The 22,755-nt window shown below is 34.5% G+C and overlaps 1 protein-coding gene across 1 annotated transcript in view; it reads right to left on the reverse strand.

Annotated features, from left to right (window-relative positions):
* Window positions 1-22,755, reverse strand: part of TEX11 (testis expressed 11) — a 143,160-nt gene that overhangs the window by 49,652 nt on the left and 70,753 nt on the right. Inside the window, exons 13-15 of the mRNA XM_016132609.1 lie at window positions 17,935-18,086; window positions 15,643-15,728; window positions 8,373-8,510 (exon numbers count right to left, since the gene is read on the reverse strand). Coding sequence (XP_015988095.1) covers window positions 8,373-8,510; window positions 15,643-15,728; window positions 17,935-18,086 — 376 coding nt within the window. The remainder of the gene's footprint in view (window positions 1-8,372; window positions 8,511-15,642; window positions 15,729-17,934; window positions 18,087-22,755) is intronic.

The raw sequence follows: 22,755 nt of genomic DNA on the forward strand, positions 1-22,755 counted from the left end.
AGACACTCCGCTTGATTTAAAGACTTACTATAAAGCTACAATAATCAAGGGAGGGAAGTACTGACATAAGGATAGACACACAGAATTAATGGAACAAAATAGAGTACAGAAGTAGATCCAAATATTCATGATCAATTGATTTTTGACAAAGGTGCCAAAGTAATCCAATTAGCTAAGGAGAGTCTTTCAATACTGGTGCTAGAACAACAGGATATCTATATGGGAAAAAATGGACCTTGATCTTTATATCTCGCTCTGTCTCTGCCCCTACCGCTCTCTGCCCCTCTGCCTGCTTCACCTCCCCTCAGTCTGTCTCTGTCTCTGTCTCTCACACACATGCGCACACATTAACTCAAAATGGACTACAGGCCTAAACACAAAAGCGAAAACTATAAAACCTCCAGAACAAAGCATAGTAGAAAAATTTTCCATCTCAGGACAGGAAAAGATTTCTTAGTACACAATAAACATAAACCATAAAAATATAATAAACTTGACTCCATTAAATCAAACCCACAAGACACCTACTAGAATTGTGAAAGTTAAAAAGGACCGAGAATATCATATGCAGCAAGGATGTGAAGCGGCACTATTATCCACTGCTGACAGGACCATAAAAGGACAGACACATCTCCTCTGGAAAACAGCTCAATAGTTTCCTATAAACTCAGACACACACTTACCATATGACCCACTTCTAGATATTTCTCCATGAGAAATTAAAACAAATATCAACACAAAAACTTCTACCTTGAATGTTCATAATAGCTTTATTCATAATAACTTCCAATTGGAAACAACCAAAATGCCCTCAATTGATGAATGGATAAACAAACTGCAGTATATCCATGCAACGGAACACTAGTCAGGAACAAAAAGGAACAATCTATTGATATATAGAACAACATGAGTGAGTCTCTAAAACATTGAGTGAAAGAAGCCAGACACCCAAAAAGCACATACTGTATGGTTCCATTTATATGAAATGCTAGGAAAGATAAATCTAATCTATAGTGACAGAAAGCCTATCAGAAATTGCCTGGGGTTTGGAGTAGACAGGGTGGCTGACTGGGAAGGAGCATGAGAAAATCTTTTGGGATAATGAAAGTATTTTATATTTAGATTGGGTTGTTGGGTACACTGGGGTACATATTTGTCAAAATTATCTAATTACATACTTAAAATGAGTGCTTTTATGTAAATGACACTTCAATGAATTTCATTTTTAAAAGAAATTAATAATGACTTGTAAGGGTCCCTTTAGTTCTAAAATTTAACAATCTGTGAACTAAAGAACTACACAAAATCTTTGACAATTACAGATTTCAGCAGATTATACTGCAATCTTAAAACAATATGGTTGGAAGACACTTCAAAGTTCTCTTAGTCAAAAAATACTTCTAATATGTGAACCTCCTCTGTAACATAGCAAGTAGTCACTCTGCCTATCTCAGAGAAAGGGAATTTACTAACACTTAAGAAAATCCATTTTGGTTTTTAGACAGGTCTAATCATTAGACAGTTTCCTTATGATGACCTGAAATCTCACTCTTTGTAGTTCTCGCCCATAAAAACATGCATGAAATAAATCTAATTCTCTTATTCACTGACAGCCATTCAATTACTACGAGGAAGCTATCATGTTCTTCCTTAAATGTTCCATTTTCCAAGTTAAACATACATATTCCTTAAGCTATTCTTCAAATAAGACGGATTTGAGTGTGCTCACCATCCTGAGTGCCTTCCCCTTGGCACATTAGGGTTTGTCAACGTCCTTCTTCTAAAGTGTTGCCCTCCCCCTAAGTCCAACCAAATATTCAAGATATGCTGTAACCAGAGCAGAATACATGGTGATTGCCTCCCTTCTTCTACATATTGTTTCTATTGATGCAAGCTAACTCGAATGAACCTCCCCAGCATTACTGGCTAATGTTGATCCTACAGTCAACTAACAACCCTGAGTGTTTCACATGTGATGCTGTTAAGCCAGATTTTATCTATTCTGTTCTTGCACAGTTGGCTTTGGGGATACGAGTAAAGGATGTTTTGTTTTTCCCTATTGGTCTTCATCTTATTAGAATGAGCTCATCGTTTCAGCCCATTGAGGTCCCTTCAGATCTGACTCTGTCTTTTAACATAACAGTTACTCTTTTCAGCTTCAAGTCAGATGTATAGTCAATCGATTTCACAAAGGTCCTCATCTATGTATTTTTATTCTAAGTTCCTAAGATATATACAATTTGATATTCAATTGTATACTTTTATTACCTTCTAATTATTTCACATCTGTAAATCCTGTTTCTACAATGATATTTTAGGCTAATGTATAGAAAGGATCATGCCTTCTACTTATTCTATACTACCAGGCACAGATTAAGCATTCAATAAATATCTGCCGACTTGAAACCTCAATTACGGTATTTTCACAGTATAGCTGTATCAAGAATGAGCCACCATCTACCTTTGTCTCATGTTTACTTAAGAGCTAACTTTCTTTAACATGCATATGGATACATTGGTGGGTAAGGCTATACCCGCCAAAGCATCACAGAATCACTTCAAAATCAACAAGCAGTTATAGTACAAACAGAGGCCACAGCGCCATCTAGTGAACATTACTGGTTCATTTCTGTTGATCACAGGCTTATTCTCAGTCCTGTAATGGAAAGGCACGATTTTTAGAACTTCATATAGTAAACAGAACCAATATAAAACCAGCATGTGAGACATGGTTGTTTTCACTTTGGGTCATATAAATACTCTATAAATAGCCTCATCTTGTGATTATGGTCAGTCTTATTGCCATACTAGGCTTTGGGACTGTGCTTTGTTGTACCAATATGTAGTAGTACTGACGACATGCATGTACCTAAACCACAGTTGCAAGCTGAGGATGGGATTTCTGTAATGAGTGAAAGAAAACTCAATTGTGCATTACCATCAACTTACACAGGCTATCATCAAAACAATCCATTATCTGTCTCTTAATTAAAATTAAGGTTTTATAAAGATTTGCAGCCAAATTCCCTTATAGAAAGCCGTGATAAACTGCTCCTATACTTAGAAAACAAGCCTATTTGTCCCATACTAGGTCTGTCCATTTAGCCTATGGTTTGTGCAAACCAAAAACTCAAAAATTCTCAAAATAATATAATAAAATTAGGGTACTGGGCTTAAAGTACTATAAACTCCCCAAAGTACAGTTGATGTCTATGAAACTACACATTTTAATATTGTCTCATAAAAAGTGCTGGAGATACTCAATGGATAATGGCAATTAAAAATTTACATTTATACAACTTAGAAAAAAAAACAAAGAAATTACCTATATTTAATACATCGTTATCTCAAAATGATGTTGCCAAATGTATGAACTGATAAACATGTAACATAATCTACTAAGAGTTCAGTGGAACATATTCTCCAACTCCTCTGACATGCCCAAATTACCTTCTGACCTATAAGCCAATATTTCACTTTAGAGCGAAATACAATAAAATGTGTTTTCTTCTTCTCAAAGAGAAAGAAACTAGAGAAAGGAATAATGTGATAATTTTTTAAATAATATAATCTCATTTAGTTCTGATAATCAAGGGCACTCACAGATCTTAATTACTTTTCATTTCCAATTATCCACAGTACCAAGGACAGAAATAGCCTGAACAAATGGAATTCCTAAATCGGAAGAAATGAATCGACTGGTATTTATTGAGTCTCTATGACTATTTCCTAATGTAATGAATGTTTACTATGCATTAGGCTCTATGCTGGACTAATCAGGGAAAACAAAGATGTGGTCCCTCTCCACTAATGGCATGGGGGGTGTAAAACATATAAACGAATAACTAGAATACAAGTCAGAACATAAGTGCCTAGGTATAAACAGAACTGTTACAAAATCTTAGAGGAAGAGCAATTCTCAGAAATTTCCTAAGGAAGCTAAGACTATCACTAGGAGGTAGTCTTTGAAAACAATAATTTTAAAAGGTAGGGATTCAGGGCAGAGGTAATTTGCAACAGAGAAGCAAGAGGAAGGTGCAGAGGCAGAAAAGCACGGATCATGGTTAGAAAGCAGCAGGTCCTTCAGCTGAAGACAAACACAGTACATACGTAAAGGAAATAAAACAAGATTATTTAATTTATAGATTATGAAGGACATTCAGTACTAAGAAATTTGATCTTTATTTATAGGGAGCCAGTGAAGATGATGGAGCAAGATAAAACAATCAGATGATTATTCCAATAGTCTCAGAGGTAATGAAGGCTTGGACTAGGATAATGAGATGAAGATGAAAGAGGAGAGAGCTGGCAAAAATATTTCCGAGGTAGACTTGATTGGACTCGGCACATGATTGAACATAGGGAGAGAAAAAGGAATCCATGAAGCTAAGACTTTGGTCTTAGATAGCTGGATATATACCCAAAGACAGTAGCGGAGTGAATGTGGGCTATGAGAGAGATCAAGGCTAGAGATTAGATTCGGGAATGAAGTGTTGAAGCTAAGAATACAGTTGCTATGTTACTGAGGGGAGAGTGTACAGAACATAGAAGAGAAGGAACCAGAGGACAAATTCACTCAACAAATTTTTATTGAAAACTTACCATGTACCAAGCTTGGTTGTGGTTATTAGGGATAAAATGGTAAACAAGATAAACATAGTACCTGCCCTCATCCAACACTTATTTGGTGAAAAGAGATTAGCTAGTAACAGAAATAGAAAAGGAATAGTCAGAGTAATAGGATTAAAAGATGTCACGGAACCCAAAGAGAGTTTCCAGAAAGAAATAGTTGACAGAATTATACTGTTTTGCGTAAGAGAGATCAGAAGACAAAGAGTACTGAGAAAAGGTCATTAAATTTGATCATTAAAAGGTCACTAGTGATCTTCCTAAGAGCAGGTTACAGAATCATAGATGGAAAAATCAAGAGAGGAGCTGGTAGTGAAGTCAAAAGTTTAAGAATCATCCTCGAGTCTCTCTTTCCCATTCTACATTTGATATGCCAGAGAAATCTGTCGGCTTCATTTTAATAATCCACCAGGAATCTGACCACTTCTCACCATCCACGCTTTCTCCGCCTGGTGCACCACACTATCATCTCTTGCCTAGATAATTTCAATGGCCTCCTAACTGGTCTCCCTGCTTTCACCCTTGCACTCACCCTAGTCTATTCAACACAGCGGTCAGAATGATCTTACTAAAATAAAAGCCAATGCTTTTCCATATCACACTTCTGCTCCAAATCCCCCCCAACGTATGTCAAATGTAATTGAAAAATAAACTTAATTAAAAAATAAAATAAAGTTTCAACCTTTCATTCCTCTTCTAAAACATTTAATACTACCCTCTCCTGCTTAGTACTTATCAGTATTTAATAGATCAAGGGTCAGCAAACTATGGCCTTTAGGCCACATCCAGCCCACCATCTATTTTTTTGCACAGTCCATAAGCTAAAACTGGTTTTATATTTTTGAAAGGTTGAAGAAAAATTGAAAAGAAAAACAATATTTTACAATACAAGAAAAGTAAAAGAAATTTAAATTTTAGTGTTCCTAAATATAAAGTTTCATCGAAACACAGCCATGATGATTTGTTTACATATGGTCTTTGACGGCTTTCATGGGACGACAGCAACAGAGACTACATGGCCTAGAAAACCTAAAATATTTACTATCAGATTCTTTACAGAAAATTTGCTGACTTTTGTATCATACCATCACATTTATCTTTGTATTGTCTGTCTCTCTTGGTAGAATATAAAATCCATGACTATAGGAGTTTTGCCTATTCATTACTATATCACAGTGCCTAGTACAGTACTTAATATGTAGTAGGTGGTCAATAAATATTTTTTGAATGAATTAATGAATACTGAAAAATATAGGCACTAATTTCAGGTTAAAATGTTTGGCGATGAAAGGAAGGACAAAGAGAGAACTGTAATTTAAAGAGGATGATAAGGTCGAAGAATAAAGAAAACCTCCAAAATATATAGTGATGGGGAAAGAAATAGTAAAGAAAGATTAAAGAGGTAAGGTTGAGATTTCTCGAGAAGGTCCTCAGAGAAAGTTACTTCTTTCTCAGAGACACGGGAGAAGAAAGGGTGAGTAAAGAGGAGAAAAGCTGATGAAGTTCATGTCTGTTGCTATAACCTCAGAAAATTACAAGATACAGTTTTCTGCTAAAAGAAAGGATAAATCATGGGGGCTAAAGGACAAGAAAATGTTTTGGAATCACCTTTGTGAGGAATATGATAGAAAGTCAACAATAGTTAGTTTTACTGACTGCCGAGCTGAAAAACCATGAAAGTTTAGCATATCCAATAAACATGGTTTCATAAATTTTCTGAACAATGTTCACATAGCTCAAGGGAAAAAGTGAAAAAAAAAGACATTGAAAATTAATAAGGCTAGGTAGGAATAGTAAAATATGATGAACTGTGTAATTTTTTTTTACCTTTCTCTTTGTCCTAGTACATAGGAGAGTATTCCTTCCCTATGGAGGGTATTAAATCAATGTTAGGTAAGTTCAAGAAAGGAAGAATGAAATCGGAAAATACACTAACTGTAATCAGCAAGGTTTCCTTGAACATTGTCAGAATAACCTTTGCCTTCACTGCCAATCTTACCTTAAATGATATAGTCACACACTGAGTATGCCTCATTTCCCACTCTCCTCTTCTTCCTTTCCTCACTACTAACAACATTTGAACTCCCAATTACAGACTCAGGCTTATACTAGGCCTCAAGAACCAAACATGACATTGGTTAGAGGAGATTTACAAAGCACTGCCTCCAGTCTTGGGAGACTTTATCTAGTTACTTTGTATTCCCTTATAGTAAATGTATCCCAGCCTGGCCCCTTATGCCTGAGCTCTACTCTCATAAACAGCCTCATATTCCAGGTTGGAGCGACACCTTCTCTTTCTCATCTATCTACACGGATCCCCAACACCCCAAAGATTGGAATCCTGCCTCTAAGGTTGAAAACCTGTTCAATGATACATTTATACAATGCCCACTACCTGTGTACCTAACTAATGAAGTACTTCCAATACTTTGACTTCCCTCATTGCCATGATCTGCTTATCTGCCCATTAGGAGTCCCTGATGCCAGCTGCTTGGCTGAGCTGAAGGCACCTATCTCTTGTTCATCTCCGTAACCTCAGAGATTAGCCTGGTGTACATACTGTGTTCTTTCTATGTCAACAATCTGGTTAGGTATGCTTCCCTGCCCTACATATTCACCCATCCCTTCAACTGGCATGTCTCGCTCTAGGCTCTGGTCCTTCCCATCTGCCAGACCAACATATATCATGGGAATTACAAAAATTTTAAGTCAGCAATAGGCAACTATCTTTCTGAAATAGTTAATGATATCCTGTGCAGAAAGATAATGAATGAGGTAACAAAATCTGTATGATAATCTTCAAGTCTTTAAGTAAACAGTAGTCAACTATCTTTATGAAACGTTTAAATGTTAGCTTGTGCAAAACTGTGATGAATTAAGTTAAATTTCAACTTCTCTTCCAGGACTATAAATTTATAACATATAAATTAAATTGTGTATATTCTTTTGAAAGAAAATCTGAAGTATTTAGTCAGATAAACAACTCTTCAAAGTGAATAAATCTTTAATGGAAGTGTCTGGAATTACAACCCTAGGCATATTTTCGCCTAACCTCGTCATTAAACTTGAAAAGCAACAAAAACATTCATATTTTATCTGTGTCCACACTTGTCCTAATTATTTGTCCTCCTGTTTTTTGTCCTTTCACAAGCCAATACCACCCTCCGTTATGTGTAGACTATATAACAAAAGGAGGAAATGTTCCAACTGTTTTAGGAAGTATTAATAGTTCTATCCTTAAATAAATTTTCATCTTTTACTTTCTAGAGTTTTATCCTAATAAAAACTGAATTGCTGAACATTTTCTAGAGTGGATACAAAAGCAAGTAATAATCCAGAAAGTAAAAGAATGACCATTTCACCCAAGCATTTGTTCTCCTTAAATGCTTGACAAAAAAATATATGTACCACAAAATTTAGTCTGCTTCAAAGAACAAGATTACAGATGGTTAATAGCAGATAACTTTGTTCAGGGGTTCCAATGATATATTACCTTTGAAAACAGAGTGCAAAATATAAACAGTTAAGTCATAGAATTTATAGTCTCCCAAATTCTATCTCCTTTTGGGAATTCCACTGATTAATGTGTAGAGTGTGTAAATCAGGAAAATATCAATTTGACTGAATCCTGTATGAGGGAACTCTCAGATATCCTAATCTAACAGGAAGTCACACCACTGCAACTACCTCGCTGCCACTGAGCATGACATTTGCTGCCCTCGAAAAAGAATGAATCAATGGACCTTATCGAGTTGTTCCAAACGCAGGTAACAGGAAGCTAAGTTCCTCTTCAGCTTAGCCAAGTCCAGATCCCTTTGATCATGTTCATAAAATCTCAGAGAAGAACAGTACCACTGTAGGGCATCATCATATCTTTTTACCTGAAGTTAAAAAAAGAAATAATAAAATCACACAGATATCTCTACCTTTGACCCTGATTTTTCTAAGTCACCTCTAGAAACAAATAAAAAAGAAATTGTTTTCTTTATCAGACGACCAAAATACAACACCCTCTCTTGTTGAGTTCTAAGTGCATTTAATTAACACTCTTAATAATCAGTATAAGTTATAAAATGACAATGAATATTTTCTATTCTACCCTTCTTTTAGAAATCTCACGAAAACCATCAACAAAATTCAAAGACAGCCAATGGAATGGGAGAAAAATATCTGCCAACCAAATATTCAATAGGAGGTTAATTTTCCTAATATATACAAGGAACTCCTATAATAGCAAAAAAAACATTTAAAAATAGAGGATCTGAACAGACATTTTTCCAAAGATGATATACAAATGGCCAATGGATACATGAAAAGGTGCTCGACATCAATAATAATCAGAGAAATGCTAATTAAAACCACAATGAAATATCACTTCGCACTTGTTAGAATGGCTATTATCAAATAGACAAGAAATAACAAGAGTTGGAGAGAATGTGGAAAAAAAGGAACCCTAATACACTGTTGGCGGGAATGTAAACTGGTACGGCCACTTATGGAAAACTGTACAAAGGTCTCTCAGGAAATTAAAAATAGAACTGCCATATGATCCAACAATCTCGCTTCTGGGTATATATCTCAAGGAAATCGAATCATTATTTCAAAGAGATATCTGTATTTCCATGTTCACTGCAGAATTATTCACAATAGTCAAGGTATAAAAATAATCCAGGTGCTTGTTTATAGATGAATGCATAAAGTATGGTACATGTATACAATAGAATATTACTCAGCTATGTAAAAAGGAAATCCCATCATTTGTGACAACACGGATGAACCTGTGAAATAAGCCAGGCAGAGATAAACACTGCATGGAATCATTATCTGTAGAATCAAGAAAAGAGTCAAACTCATTGAAACAGAGAGTAGAACGGTGGTTTTCAGGTGTTGGAGGATAGGGAGACATTGGTAAAAAGGGTACAAATTTTCAGCTGTAAAATGAAAAAGGTCCGAGGACCTAATATATAACATGGTGACCATGGTTGATAATATTGAATTGTATAATTGAATTTTCCTTAGAGAATAGAACTTACATGTTCTCACCAAAACAACAACAACAACAACAACAACAACAACAACAACAAAGTGGGGGCAAATGCATGAGGTGATGGATATGTTCATTAAATCAACTGCTAGGACCCTTTTACAAAGTATACATATGTCGAATCAATTCATGAAATTGTACACTTTAATTATAACTTTTGTCTTCTAAACCTCAATAAAACTTTTAAAAAATGAAATTTCACACATGGGACGAAGAGCGTGATGGAGTGGTAAGCCACCCTAGAAAACTCTCAGTATAATTTAAAAGTTGTTAAAACAATGATAAAAAGTTTGAAAGAGAACACCCATGATTCACCATGCTAATACAGCTAAGTTCTTTTTCTACATTCCATTTTAAAGTTATCTTTTTGTATTTTGTATAGTTGTAATCATAATTTATATTAGAATGTCATGTTCTATCCTATTTAAATTTTGATAAATATTAATCTAAGTTGCTATTTAGTCTTCACAGCTGTCAATTTAAGGAATACATAGCATTCGATTAATATGCCATGATTTTCTTAATGTTGGGTATTTAATTAATTTCCAAGTGTTTCACTATTATAGTTATATCTTTATACAAAATATTTTTTTTAATTTTTGAGGTATGTTAAAATTTTCAGTGATAACTAGTGGGAAAAATCGAATAGAAATAACTCAGATGACTTTTTAAGCTAAGAACATTCAGACTGCCCATGAACACGCCAAAGTAACGTAGATGAGTCTGTTGTACCCTATCAAGAAACTTCACATTTTTCAAGGAATAACAGGAGTCATTATCACCTAAAAGGGGTAAGACACTTTTCAACTAGAAACAACTGTGTAGATACAATGCTGCCTTTGACTCTTCAGAATTAAGATTCTTCTCCAGTTGTTGGAATTGAGAGTTTAAGAAATTATTTGGCAAGACTGGAAAATGAGGGGGAAAAAATGACTCAATATGACAAGGAATTCTGAAGTACTTTTTCACCAACTCAGTAAAGAAATACAGGTCCGCTTGGTATTCTGTTGAGTGGAGTAAGTCACACAAAGACAAATACTATATTATTTCACTTATATGTGGAATCTAAAGAACAAAATAAAGAAGCAAATGACTGGGGTAATCGCTTCCTAAGATATATTAATGTCTAATCACCATGTTGTACACCTGTAACTAATATAACATTGTATGACAACTATAATTTGAAAATTAAAGAATTATGAAAAGTTAAAATTTAAAAAAAATACAGGCTTTCTAAAAAATAACAAAAATACCATTCTATTTCCCAGCACTTAACCTTCTGGTGTAAAACAAGACATTTTGACACATACATTGTGAAATGTTCAATAAAATAAAGCTAATTAACATATCCATCATCTCACCTAGTTACCTTTTTTTGTGGTAAGCACACCTTAATATTTACTCTGAGTAAATTTCAATTATGCAATATATTATTATAACTATAGATACCATGCATTTTATAGACACTAAAATTTTTTCTTTGGACTAAAATATCCTCAATTTTCTCAACCCCCAAACCCTGGTAACCACCATTTTACTCTCTATTTCTAGGAGTTTGGCTCTTTAAAATTCTACATGTAACTGAGATCATGCAATATTTGTCTTTCTGTGTCTGGCTTATTTCACTTAGCATGTCCTCCAGGTTCAACCAGGTTGTCACAAATGGCAGGTTTTCCTGTAGGTCATTTGAGATAGTATGGACATTTTAACAATATTTATTTTTCCAATCCACAAACCTAGGATATTTTTCCATTTATTTGTTTTCTTCAACTTCTCTCATCAATGTCTTATAGTTTTTAGAGTACAGATATTTCATACTCTTGGTTAAGTTTATTCACAAGTATTTTATTGGTTTTGATGCTATTATAAATGAGATTGTTTTCTTAATTCCTTTTTAGGATAATTCATCGTTCATGTATGGAAACAACTGGTTTTTATAGGTTGATTTTGTATACTGCAACTTTAGCAAATTTGTGTATTTGTTCTGATAGTTTTTTTGGTGGAGTCTTAAGGCTTTCTATATATAACATAATGTCATTGGACAACAGACAATTCTACTTTTTTGTTTCCATTTGGATGCCTTGTATTTCTTTTTCCTGCCTAATGGTACTGGTTAGAATGTTCAGTGCTGTGTTGAAAAGAAGTAGTGAAAATGAATATCCTTGTATTGTTTCTGATCTTTGAGGAAAAGCATTCAAGCTTTTTCACCATTGACTACGATGTTATCTCTGGGCTTATCATACATGGCATTTATTTTGTTGAGGTACGTTCCTTTTATACCTAACTTGTTGAAAGTTTTCATTATGAAAGAATGTTGTATTTTGTTAAATGCTTTTTTCTGCACCTAAGATGATCATATTGGGGGAAGGGGGGACAGGAGCCTTGTCTCCCCAAGAATGTAGCAAAAAGTATCTGCTCAAACAGTCCAAGAAGCAGTACAAGAAGATGCATGAGGAAGATAAAGGCATTCAAGCAAAAGAAGAGCAGCAGAAGAAACTCAAGATGCTAAAAGAAAAGACTGAGGGAAAGGCCATGTGCAGAATTAAGAAATCTGGCAAAAAGTGAGCTGTTGTTCCTTATACCTAAGGCATTGGTGATCCTTAATTCCATTCCTGCTTTAACATCTGGACTCCCTGCCATAACATCTGTGCAACCGATAGCTAGAATGAAGTGTTGTCTTAGAGGCTATTGTACATTTAAGAATAAACTTTTGTAATAATAACAATTTTTTTTAAAAGATGATCATATTATTTGTATCCTTGATTTTTTAAATGTGATGATTTTTCATTCTTTTCTGCTCTGAGTTCTTTCTTCCCTTCTGCTATCTTTGAGCTTACCTTGTTCTTTTTCTAGTTCCTTGAGATGTAAAGTTAGGTTGTTAATTTGAGATCCTTCCTTGTTCTAAATTTAAACATTTACCACTGTAAACTTCCCTTTTAGAACTATATATGCTGCATCTCATAAGTTTCAGTAGGTTGTGTTTCCATTATCATTTGACACAAGATTCTTTTAAAATTTATTTTTGATTTCTCCTTTCACACATTGATTATTCAGGGGCGTGTTTAATTTCTATGAATTTGTGAATTTTCAGGTTTTCCCCATTGCTGATTTCATTTTGAGTTTGTATAAAATGTGAGGTCTATATCAAGATTATTTTTCTTACCTGTGGATGTCTATTGCAACAGCACTATTAGATGAAAAGATCATTCTTCATTGAAGATTTTTGCACTTCGTTGACAATCAGCTGAGCATATTTATGAGGGGTTATTTTGGTGTTCTCCATTAGGTTCAATTGATCTATGTGTGATCTATGTGCTCATCTCTCAGATAATACCACACAGTCTAGATTACTGTAGCTATATAATAAGGTAAAGTGTTTCCTTCTATTTTATACCTTTCTCAGAATTCTTAACTATTTTCATTCCTCTGGTTTTATGTATAAATTTTAGAATAATCTTGTCTCTCTATATTTTTTCCCATTCTTTTGCTTGCATTCTACTTGTATCTTCACATTTAAAGTATGTTTCTTTTAAACAGTACATAAAGTTGGGCCTCGGTTTTTTACCCAATTTGAAAATGTCAGCCTTTTTTCACTGGGATATTGATGTCATTTTCACTTAATGTGATTTTGCATATGCTGAGGTTTCAATCTACCATATTGCTACTTGTTTTTTATTTGTCCCATCTAAATTCGTTCCCTCTTTCCTCTTTCTTTGTGTCTTCTTTTGGCTTATTAAACATTTTTTATAATTTTATTTCGTCTCCTTTTTTGGATTATAGATCCTGTTTTCAATACTTTTGGATATATACCCAGAACCAGAATTGCTGGATCATATGATAATTCTATTTTTAATTCTTTGAGGAACCACCATACTGCCTTCTATAGTAGCTACACTATTTTACATTCTTACAAGTACTTCAATTTTTAAACAATATTTTGTGTACTGAATAGAGAATTCTAGGTTGATAGTTTTTTTCCATTATTTTAAAGATGTTGTTTCACTGTGTGTTTCTGCTTACATTGCTTTCAATGAGAAATCCAATGTTCTCCTTAATTTGTTTCTCTGTATGCAGGGTATCATTTTTCTCTGGCTGCTTTAAAGATATTCTCTTTATCACTGGTTTTGAGCAATTTGATTACTATGTGCCTTGGTGTTGTTTTATTTCTCATGTTTGGAGTTTGTTAAGCTTTCTGATTTTGTAGGTTTAGAATATTCCTTACATTTAAAAGTTTTCAACAATTATTTTTTCATGTATTTATTCTCTCCTTCATTTGGGGATTCCAATTACCCATATATTAAGCTATCTGAAGTTTTTCTGTAGCTCACTGATGCTCTTTTAATTTTTTTAGTTTTTTTTCTGTGTGGTTCATTTTGGATAGGTTCTATTGCTTTGCCTTCAAGTTCACTACTCTTTTCCTGTGCAATGTCTAATCTGATGTTAGTACTATCCAACATATTTTTAACGTAGATACAGTTTTCACTTCTAGAATTTTGATTTGGTGCTTCTACTTACCTTTTTGAATATATAGAATACAATCATTAAGAGCTATTTTAATGTCCTCTGTTAACGCTAATTTTTGTGTCAGTTTCAGTTGATTGCTTATTCTCTTTAGTATAGGCTGTGTTTCCGTGCCTCTTGTATTCTTAGTAATTTATTACTGGATGCCAGATATTGTGATTTTTACCTTGTTGGGTGCTGGAATATTTTGTATTCCAAAAAATATTCCCTCTACTCTGGGAAGCAATAAAGCTCCTTGGGATCAAATTGATCCTTTCAGGTCATACTTTTATTATTTTTAGGTAGATCTAAAGCAGTGCTCAGTGTAAGATTAATCATTCCCCACTACTGAGATGAGACCCTTCTCAGTTCTCTACCCAATGCCCCATAAATTAGAGGTTTTCTAGACCAGCTGGTAAGAACAAGCTCTATTGCCAGACCTATGGAGGCCCTAGGCACTGTTACGAATAATAATTTTATACAGTTATTCCCTGGGCTTCACATATTTTATTTCCATATTGTCTTGATCAGTACTTTGTTAAACACTGGAGGACTCTCTTATTGCTGTGGTTCTCTTTCTGTGCTGTGCTCTCCTCTCTGGTATTCTGTGCTATGAACTCTAGCTGCCTTATCCTCCCAAACTCTCAGCTCCATCTCCTCAAATGAGAAAGCCTACTGGAATCCACTTCAGTTCATCTTCCTATACTACAGCCTGGAAATTCAAGGCAGCAAACTGCACAACTGCAGCGCTCACCTTGTTTATTTCCTATCTCCCAGAGATCACTCTCTGTTGTCTGATATCCAGTGTTTCAAAACCTATGTTTCCGTGTATTTTTTTCCTTTTTTTGTGGGAGGAGGTGAATATTCAGGCAAGGACATAAATCTGGTCTCTGGTACCTCTTGTTTGGAAGTAGAAACCTACCATAACTTTTTTTAAACAATATATCCCATTTTTTTCCACACACGGACACACAAATGCACACAAAGATTAGAAGAAAATATATCAAAAATTTTACAAGTGATTAGATTATGAATGGCTGTGCTTTCTAAAAAATTTATCTGTTGTGTCAATTTTGTGTGTGTGTGTGTGTGTGTCAAATTTTTCCGTAGTTAACCTGGATTGTTCTTTTTTAAGAGAAAAAAAATTACTACTTTTTTGCATTTTTATTGCACCACACATTTAAAGGTTTTTTTTGAAAGAGTAGTATTAGGTTCACAGCAAAACTGAGAAGAACATAGAGAGATCTGCTATGTACATACCCTCTTCCCCTTTTTCTCTCACCCTTATCAAAATCCTCCGCCAGAGCAATACATTTGTTATAATTGGTGAACTTATGCTGACACGTCATAATCACCCAAAAGTCATAGTTACATTAGGGTTTGCACCTGGTATTGTATATTCTACTGTTTTATTTGTTGGGTTGAAAAAAAGAATATAAAAAATGAAAAAAAAAAGATTATTTCCAAACCTCAAAACTTCTGGCAGCTTTTTCCCACAGAATGTCATGTAAATAGCCTACTAATTCTGTTGTCAGTTTTCTTCCTGTTTGGTTGCCTGGAAAAAAAACTCACAATCTTAAAACAGAAATTAAGATTTATTACATTAAATAAACAGAGCTAACTATAGTCAGAACCTATAATCTTAAATAATGTCTATAAACACAATCATATTCAGACAGGTTTTCAACATCAATTTTAAGTTTACTAGTCAAATTGAATATATAATTCAATCAGAGATTGGTAGAATCACAGTAATTTGCCCATCGCTCTGTGATAGTTTTCTAGCCTAGTCTCTCTTTAACATATTTTCCATGCTCCTAATTTGATCATCATCTGGTGCCTTGTTATTGTGAATGAAAAGGCAGCAATGCTAGAAACCATTAATAACACGTATTTATATTATTATGTACTAAACTAGATCAGACCAAGTTCACAGGAAAGGCCAATTATACCTTAAAGCCTTAGTGAAATACTTTAAAACCATGTTTACACATAAACTATTATTTTAAATTTTAACACATATCTGATTTTTTCTGGTCTAGACATTTACAAGGTTCAAATATATTAGCACACAGTAAGGTAAAGTTTAAAACAACAGAATTCTATAATCACTTCTCTTTCACCCCTTTGGCACTATCAATTGCCTCAAAAATCTTGATTAGAACACTGAAGTCTCTGATCCCCAAGCCCAGACAGCAGATGTAGTTCATTCCATGACTTAGTTAAAAATACCCACACATGTGAGAAAAAAGCTTCTAAATATATCTAAAAATACTATAATGTTAATATATATTAAGTCTTAATATACTTTAAAATATTATAATACGTTGAGAGTATAAGTATGCAATCAGATAACCACAAAAAAACTTTGGCTAACTATAATCAGAAACATTAGTTATTCTGGATAATCAAGTTTTCTAGTTGGCTAACAGTTTACTTTCATTAAACATAAAACATTTATTTTAAAAAGTCTAAGTCATTTCATTAATTTCTTAATTTTTCTAAAAATTGTTTCATGAATTATGTTTTTCTGAACATACTTTCTAGTTTTCTGAAGAACAATTTAACCTCTGCTTGATCATTCATGGTCAACAACACTAACAACTATTGCATTTTATTGTATTATTAATATATCATAGTGATGCCTTTAGGAATTATTATATAGAACAGATTATTTAAAATGCTATTTTTTAAATCTTTAAAACTTATGTAAAATTTGTAGTTTTTTCTTGCCTTGTGGTCAGTTTAGCTATATATTATTTCCCTATAGACCTATTCACTCTTCAAAATATGCTACCATCAAAATGCTAAGGGTTGGAAAACCAGATGACAAAATTAGAATTAGGTCTAAAAAAACTGAATTCCTACTTAGTGAGGGTCTGGAGGGAGAGTGTCCTCAATGAAATATTGTTCATAGAATCTTGAGTTCAAAGATTCTTAGAGACTACCTAGTCAAAATACTTTTTTCAAAAAATCAACTTTATTCTTATAAAAATATAACACATACTTATAAAAATTCAAGCAATCTGGTAAAATATAAAGAAAGCAACAAATCACCTAAAATGTCACCATCAGAATAAATGATAGTGTTAAAATTTAGTGACTATCATTCCAGTTATATCTCTACATAAATGTAGACTTAGAAGAATAGATTAGGGCAAGAATTTTCTATGAAAGGGATCATACTACCTGTGCTCTTCACAATATATGATTCTATGGAGAAGTGGGGGTTAGGAGAATGATAAGATTTGGCTCTACAACTCTGCTTTAACCAAAGCAGTTCCACTGTATTTTATTTGGGCGGGGTTCATATAAGAGTGTACCAAACAAAAATGCTACTGCTAAAAAGAAGCTAAAAACCAGGAATATAGTTCATAACCTTCATTTCATAGTTGGGAAAAACCAAGATCCAGAGGTATTATCAACTTGCCTGAAGGCACACAGCTAATTTGAGATCAAACTGGAAATACAAAATTAGGCTTCAAAACACAATTCTACTATACATGGGTTTTAAAACTCAAAAGTTCGTCTGTTTTTATTGATTGATTTTGTTATTTTTGCTCAGTTTCTCTTTCTTGCTTTCTGAACAAGTGGAATCTGGATAGGTGAGGTGTTACAGGTAAAGGTTATTAGGTGGAAAAAGAAGAAGTGAAAAAAAGGAAAAACTTTTGATCTGAGGATTTTGCTACTGTTCTGATATCTATCTTCAAATCACATGCATATTACTTTCTTTCTAAAATACCTGCAGACATCCTACTGACCTTTCATGATTTCTTCAATCTTCTCCTTGGCAAGCAGCTCTTCCTTCCTTTGTAAAAGCATGTCGGCCTGGAACAGTAAAGCTTTTCCAGCATTTTCTGATGACTTGAAATGGTCACAGATAATCTCCAGGTAAGTAAACCCAACAGAGTCTCTGTTCAAAGAGACACAGTTGTAAGTGGTGTGAACACAATAGCTGTTTTTCGTTTTTTGTTTTTTTTTTTGTTTTTTAGCAATGGGACTATAGTTTGAGTATGAGCAAAACAGCCAAGATAAAACTCTATCTGAGCTTAGGTATTATCATTAAATATCTAAATCAGCCTATTTGTCCAAATAAGTCATTTAATTCAACTTGTTTAATTTATTAAGCCACAAGTATTTTCTTTTCATGAACATTTATAGTAAGATAATTATCTCTTATTTATGCCCTTTCTCCAGAAATGATGCCAATTTATAAAAATTTTATCATGAGATCCAGTGAAAATACATGAACTGACACTAGAAATTTACCACTTACAATGAGAATTTTTAGAATCTACTCTTAGAACTTTCAAATACATTAAACAGCAGTGTTAATCACTGTCACCATGTCGTACATGACATTTCCAGTATCCAGTTACCTTATAACTGGAAGTTTATACCCTTTGACCACCTTCTCAAGTCATTATGCTGTACACTTTTAAATTTATACAATGCTGAATATCATTTCTACCTTAATAAAACTGAAAGAAAAAAAGTGATTTACCCATTCCCTCTGCCGACAACTGCTTATAAAAATTTATTTATGTTTGTTTACACAAATAATACACCAGTATATTTCAATTATTTTAAAATGTTAACAGTTTGTGGACTGGAAAACTTAATATTGTTAAGATGTCAATACTCTCAAAGAAATCTACAGATTTTATGCAATCCTTATGAAAATGCCAATGACATTTCTTACAGAAAAAGAAAACTCCATCCCAAAATTCATATGGAATTTCAAGAGACCCCGAAAGAGCCAAAAAATCCTTAAACAGAAGAATAAAGCTAGAAAAATCACACTTCCTGATTTCAAAATATACTACAAAAGTAATCAAAACAGTGTGGTGCTGGCATAAAGACAGACATATACACCAATGAAACAGAACAGGGAGTCCAGAAATCAGTTCCTGCATATGTAGTCAAATGATTTTCAACAAGGGTGCCAAGACCATTCAATGGCAGAAAAGAAAAGTCTTTTCAACAAATGGTACTGGGATAACTGGATATCACATGCAAAAGAATGAAACTGGACTTGGCAATGACTTTTTGGATACGAAACCAAAACCAAAGGTAACAAAAATAAAAATAGATATAATGAACTACATAAAAATTTTATTTGTGTATCAAAGGACACGATCGACAAAGTGAAACGCAATCTATGCACTGTGAGAAAGTATTTGCAAATCATATGTATTTAATACTCAGATTATATAAATAAGTCCTAAAACTCAACAAAAACGTAAACACCCTGATTTAAAAATCGGCAAAGGACTTAAATAGACATTTCTCCAAAGAAAATATATAAATGACAACTATCTCATGAAAAGATACTTAATATCAGTAATCGTTAGGGAAATGGAAATCAAAACCAGAATGAGATACCAAGTCATACTTGTCAGAACGACTACTGTCAATAAATCAACCAACAACAGGTGTTGGCGAGGATGTAGAGAAAAGGGAACCCTCGTGCACTGTTGGTGGGACTGCAAATTGGTGCAGCCACTGTGGAAAACAGTTAGAGGTTACTCAAAAAATTAAAAACAGAACTACCTTATACCTATCATTTCTAGTTCTGGGTAATTATCCAGGATATGGAAGCAACTAAAGTGTCCATCAACAGACGATTGGATAAAGAACACGTGACACATATATTCAGTGGACTATTACTCAGCGTTAAAAAATGAAATCTTACCATTTACAAAATGGATGGACCTAGATATTTTGCTAAGTGAAATAAGTCAGACAGGGAAAGAGAAATATCATATGATCTCACTTATATGTGTCATCTATAAAACAAAATAAAAAGAACAAACGAAACAGAAACAGACTCATAGATAACAAAGAGCAAAGTGATAATTGCCAGATGGGAGGGGGACTGGGATTAAAAAATACAAATTGGCAATTAGGAAAGAGTCACAAGGATGTGAAGTACGGCAAAGGGAATACAGTTTATAATACTGTAATAACTGTAGTGCCAGGTTGGGGGTAGATTAAAATAATCAGGCGGACCACTTCATAAGTTATGTAAATGTCTCACCACTATGCTGTATACCTGAAACTAACATAAAATAATACTGAATGTCAACTGTAATTGAAAAAAAAGTAAATATTTTTAAATAAAAATCCTGAAGTGTGAGTGAGGGGGGAGTCTTGTGGGATTGAGTCCTCTTAATCTGTAGGATGTGACGTTATGTCCAGGTAAACAGAGTCAGCATTGAGTCAAATTGTAGGATACCCAGCTGGTGTCACAGAGAATTGCTTGGTGTGTGGAAAACCTCCACACATTCGATGACCAGAAGTAAAATGTTTTGTGTAGGTAGTAAAGGAGACTTGCCGGGAAGAAACACATGGGAAAAAAACACAGTAGGGAAGAGCTAGGTTTTTCCCTGCAACAGGAGGGAAGAACTGAGGTTTTTCCTTTTAGCACGGGTCTTGGGTACTTGATTCAACTGTGAAAGTAGAACATGTGGAATTCAGGGATTGAGGGCAACTGATACTGTCAAGATCTAGTTTTATAAGTCCAATAAATTAGCCATGTGGTGTGATTGCCAGAAAAGAGCTAATGTAAACACTGGCTGCATTAAAAGCAGCAGAGTCTAAGACACTGAGGCCCCACAGAACCTCCCGTGCTAATGGACATGTCCTTTTTCCATGCCGTCCGATGAGGTGGGTGTCAGCCTGCCATGGCTGCTGCACCATGACAGATCTAGTGAGACTCAGGGACTAAATTTTTTATTTTGTTTAATCTTAATTAATTTACATTTAAACAGCTACGTGTGACTAGTTGCTACCCTATTGGATAGCAAGGGTTTAGAATATTTAGAACATGAAAGGCATGTATTGTTAGTTAGATTTGGAGAACCGTGTTCATTTCTAGTTACCATATTTATAAAAACTGGAAGTGACATCCTGGAAGTGAGCTTATTAGGAACACTGTTAGAATGAACTGGGGAAGAGCCCTCAAGTGAAAGATTTAGATGTTACCATATGGCAGAACTAAGCCTTAGAAATTACTAGAAAATATGTATCAAATCTATATGAGAAAGAGTTTTGCATTCTAGCTTTGTAAAAATACAGTAATAACAATCCCCTTTTCCACAGGTATTCCAGAGGAAGCTGAATGACTTTCCATCCTGGAAGTCGTGTGTCAGGTAGGAGACAGGTCTACAAACAATGGTTGGCAAGCCACAGCCCGCAGGCCAAATCCAACCAGCCATCTGCTTTTGTAAATACAGTTGTACTGGAAGCCAGCCACTCTTGGTCATTTAGACGGTGCCACTGACTGCCTTCTACTACAACGTGTGATAGAGACTTTGTGGCTCGCAAAGCCTGAAATAACAGGATTTACTACCTGGCCCTTTATGAAAAATGTTTGCTGATCTCTGGTCTAAAACAGTGGTTCTCAGAACCGCTGGAGAACAAACAAAGAACACAGAGGCCTGGGCTTGTTGGAGTAAGGTAGGGCCAGCCTCTATATTTGTATCAAGCCCCCTAGTGATTACATTTTTCACAGCTTTACTGAGGTATAATTCACAACCTATACAATTCATCTATTTAGAGTAGCTGATTCAAAATTCAAAGGCATTTAGCACATCCACAGAGTTGTGCAAACACCACCTCGGCGATTTTAGAACATTTTGTGCACCAAAAAGAAACGGAATACCCATTAGCCATCACTCCCCATCTCCCCCAACTCCCACAGCCTTGGGAAACCACGAACCTACCTCATGTCTCCATAAATATGCCTATTCTAAAACCATCATAGAACTAGAATGAGACAGTACATGGCTGTCGTAGCTGGCTTCTTTCACTCGGCATAATGTTTTTAGGGTTCATCCATGTTGTAGCATGTATCACTACTGTTTCTTTTCACTGCCAAATAATATTCTATGATATGGGTAACAATACCACACTTTGTTTATCTATTCATCAGTTGATAGACATTTTGGTTGATTCCACATTTGAGTATTCAAAATAATGCTGCTACGAGATTCCTATATAAGTGTTTGTATGGACGTGTATTTCTAGTTTAACTTGGGAGTGAAATTGCTGGCTCATATGCTACATAACTCTATTTAACTTATTGAGGAACTAACAGACCGTTTCCATAGTGGCTGCACCATTTTACATTCTCGTCAGCAGTGTATGAGGGTTCCAATTATTCCACATCCTTGCCAGTATTTTCTTATGTCTGTCTTTTTTATCACAATCATCCTAGTGGGGGCAACGTGGTTTCTTATTGTAGTTTTGACTTGTACTTCCCTGCTGGTTGACAAAGTCGAGCATCTTTTCAAGTGTTTGCTCCCCAGTAACTCTGAGGCACGCTGATGTCTGATAACCACTAAAAGGTCTGCAAGTACCTTAAGGTCCCCTTGATATTTATGACCCATGAAGATAGTGAGAGAGAGGCATATCGCTTGCAGAACTGTACTTGCTTACACCTTCCTGTTCCACCGGACACTGGCCTGTAGGTAACTTAGTCTTACTCCTGTTTCATAAAGCCACACTATCTGATTCCTTTTTCCTATTATTTTTTTTAAATGTAACAAAAATTTTAAAATTACCCTGACAATTGATCA

The sequence above is a fragment of the Rousettus aegyptiacus genome, unplaced genomic scaffold (assembly GCF_014176215.1).
Source record: "Rousettus aegyptiacus isolate mRouAeg1 unplaced genomic scaffold, mRouAeg1.p scaffold_m13_p_9, whole genome shotgun sequence".
Classification (NCBI taxonomy): Eukaryota; Metazoa; Chordata; class Mammalia; order Chiroptera; family Pteropodidae; genus Rousettus; species Rousettus aegyptiacus.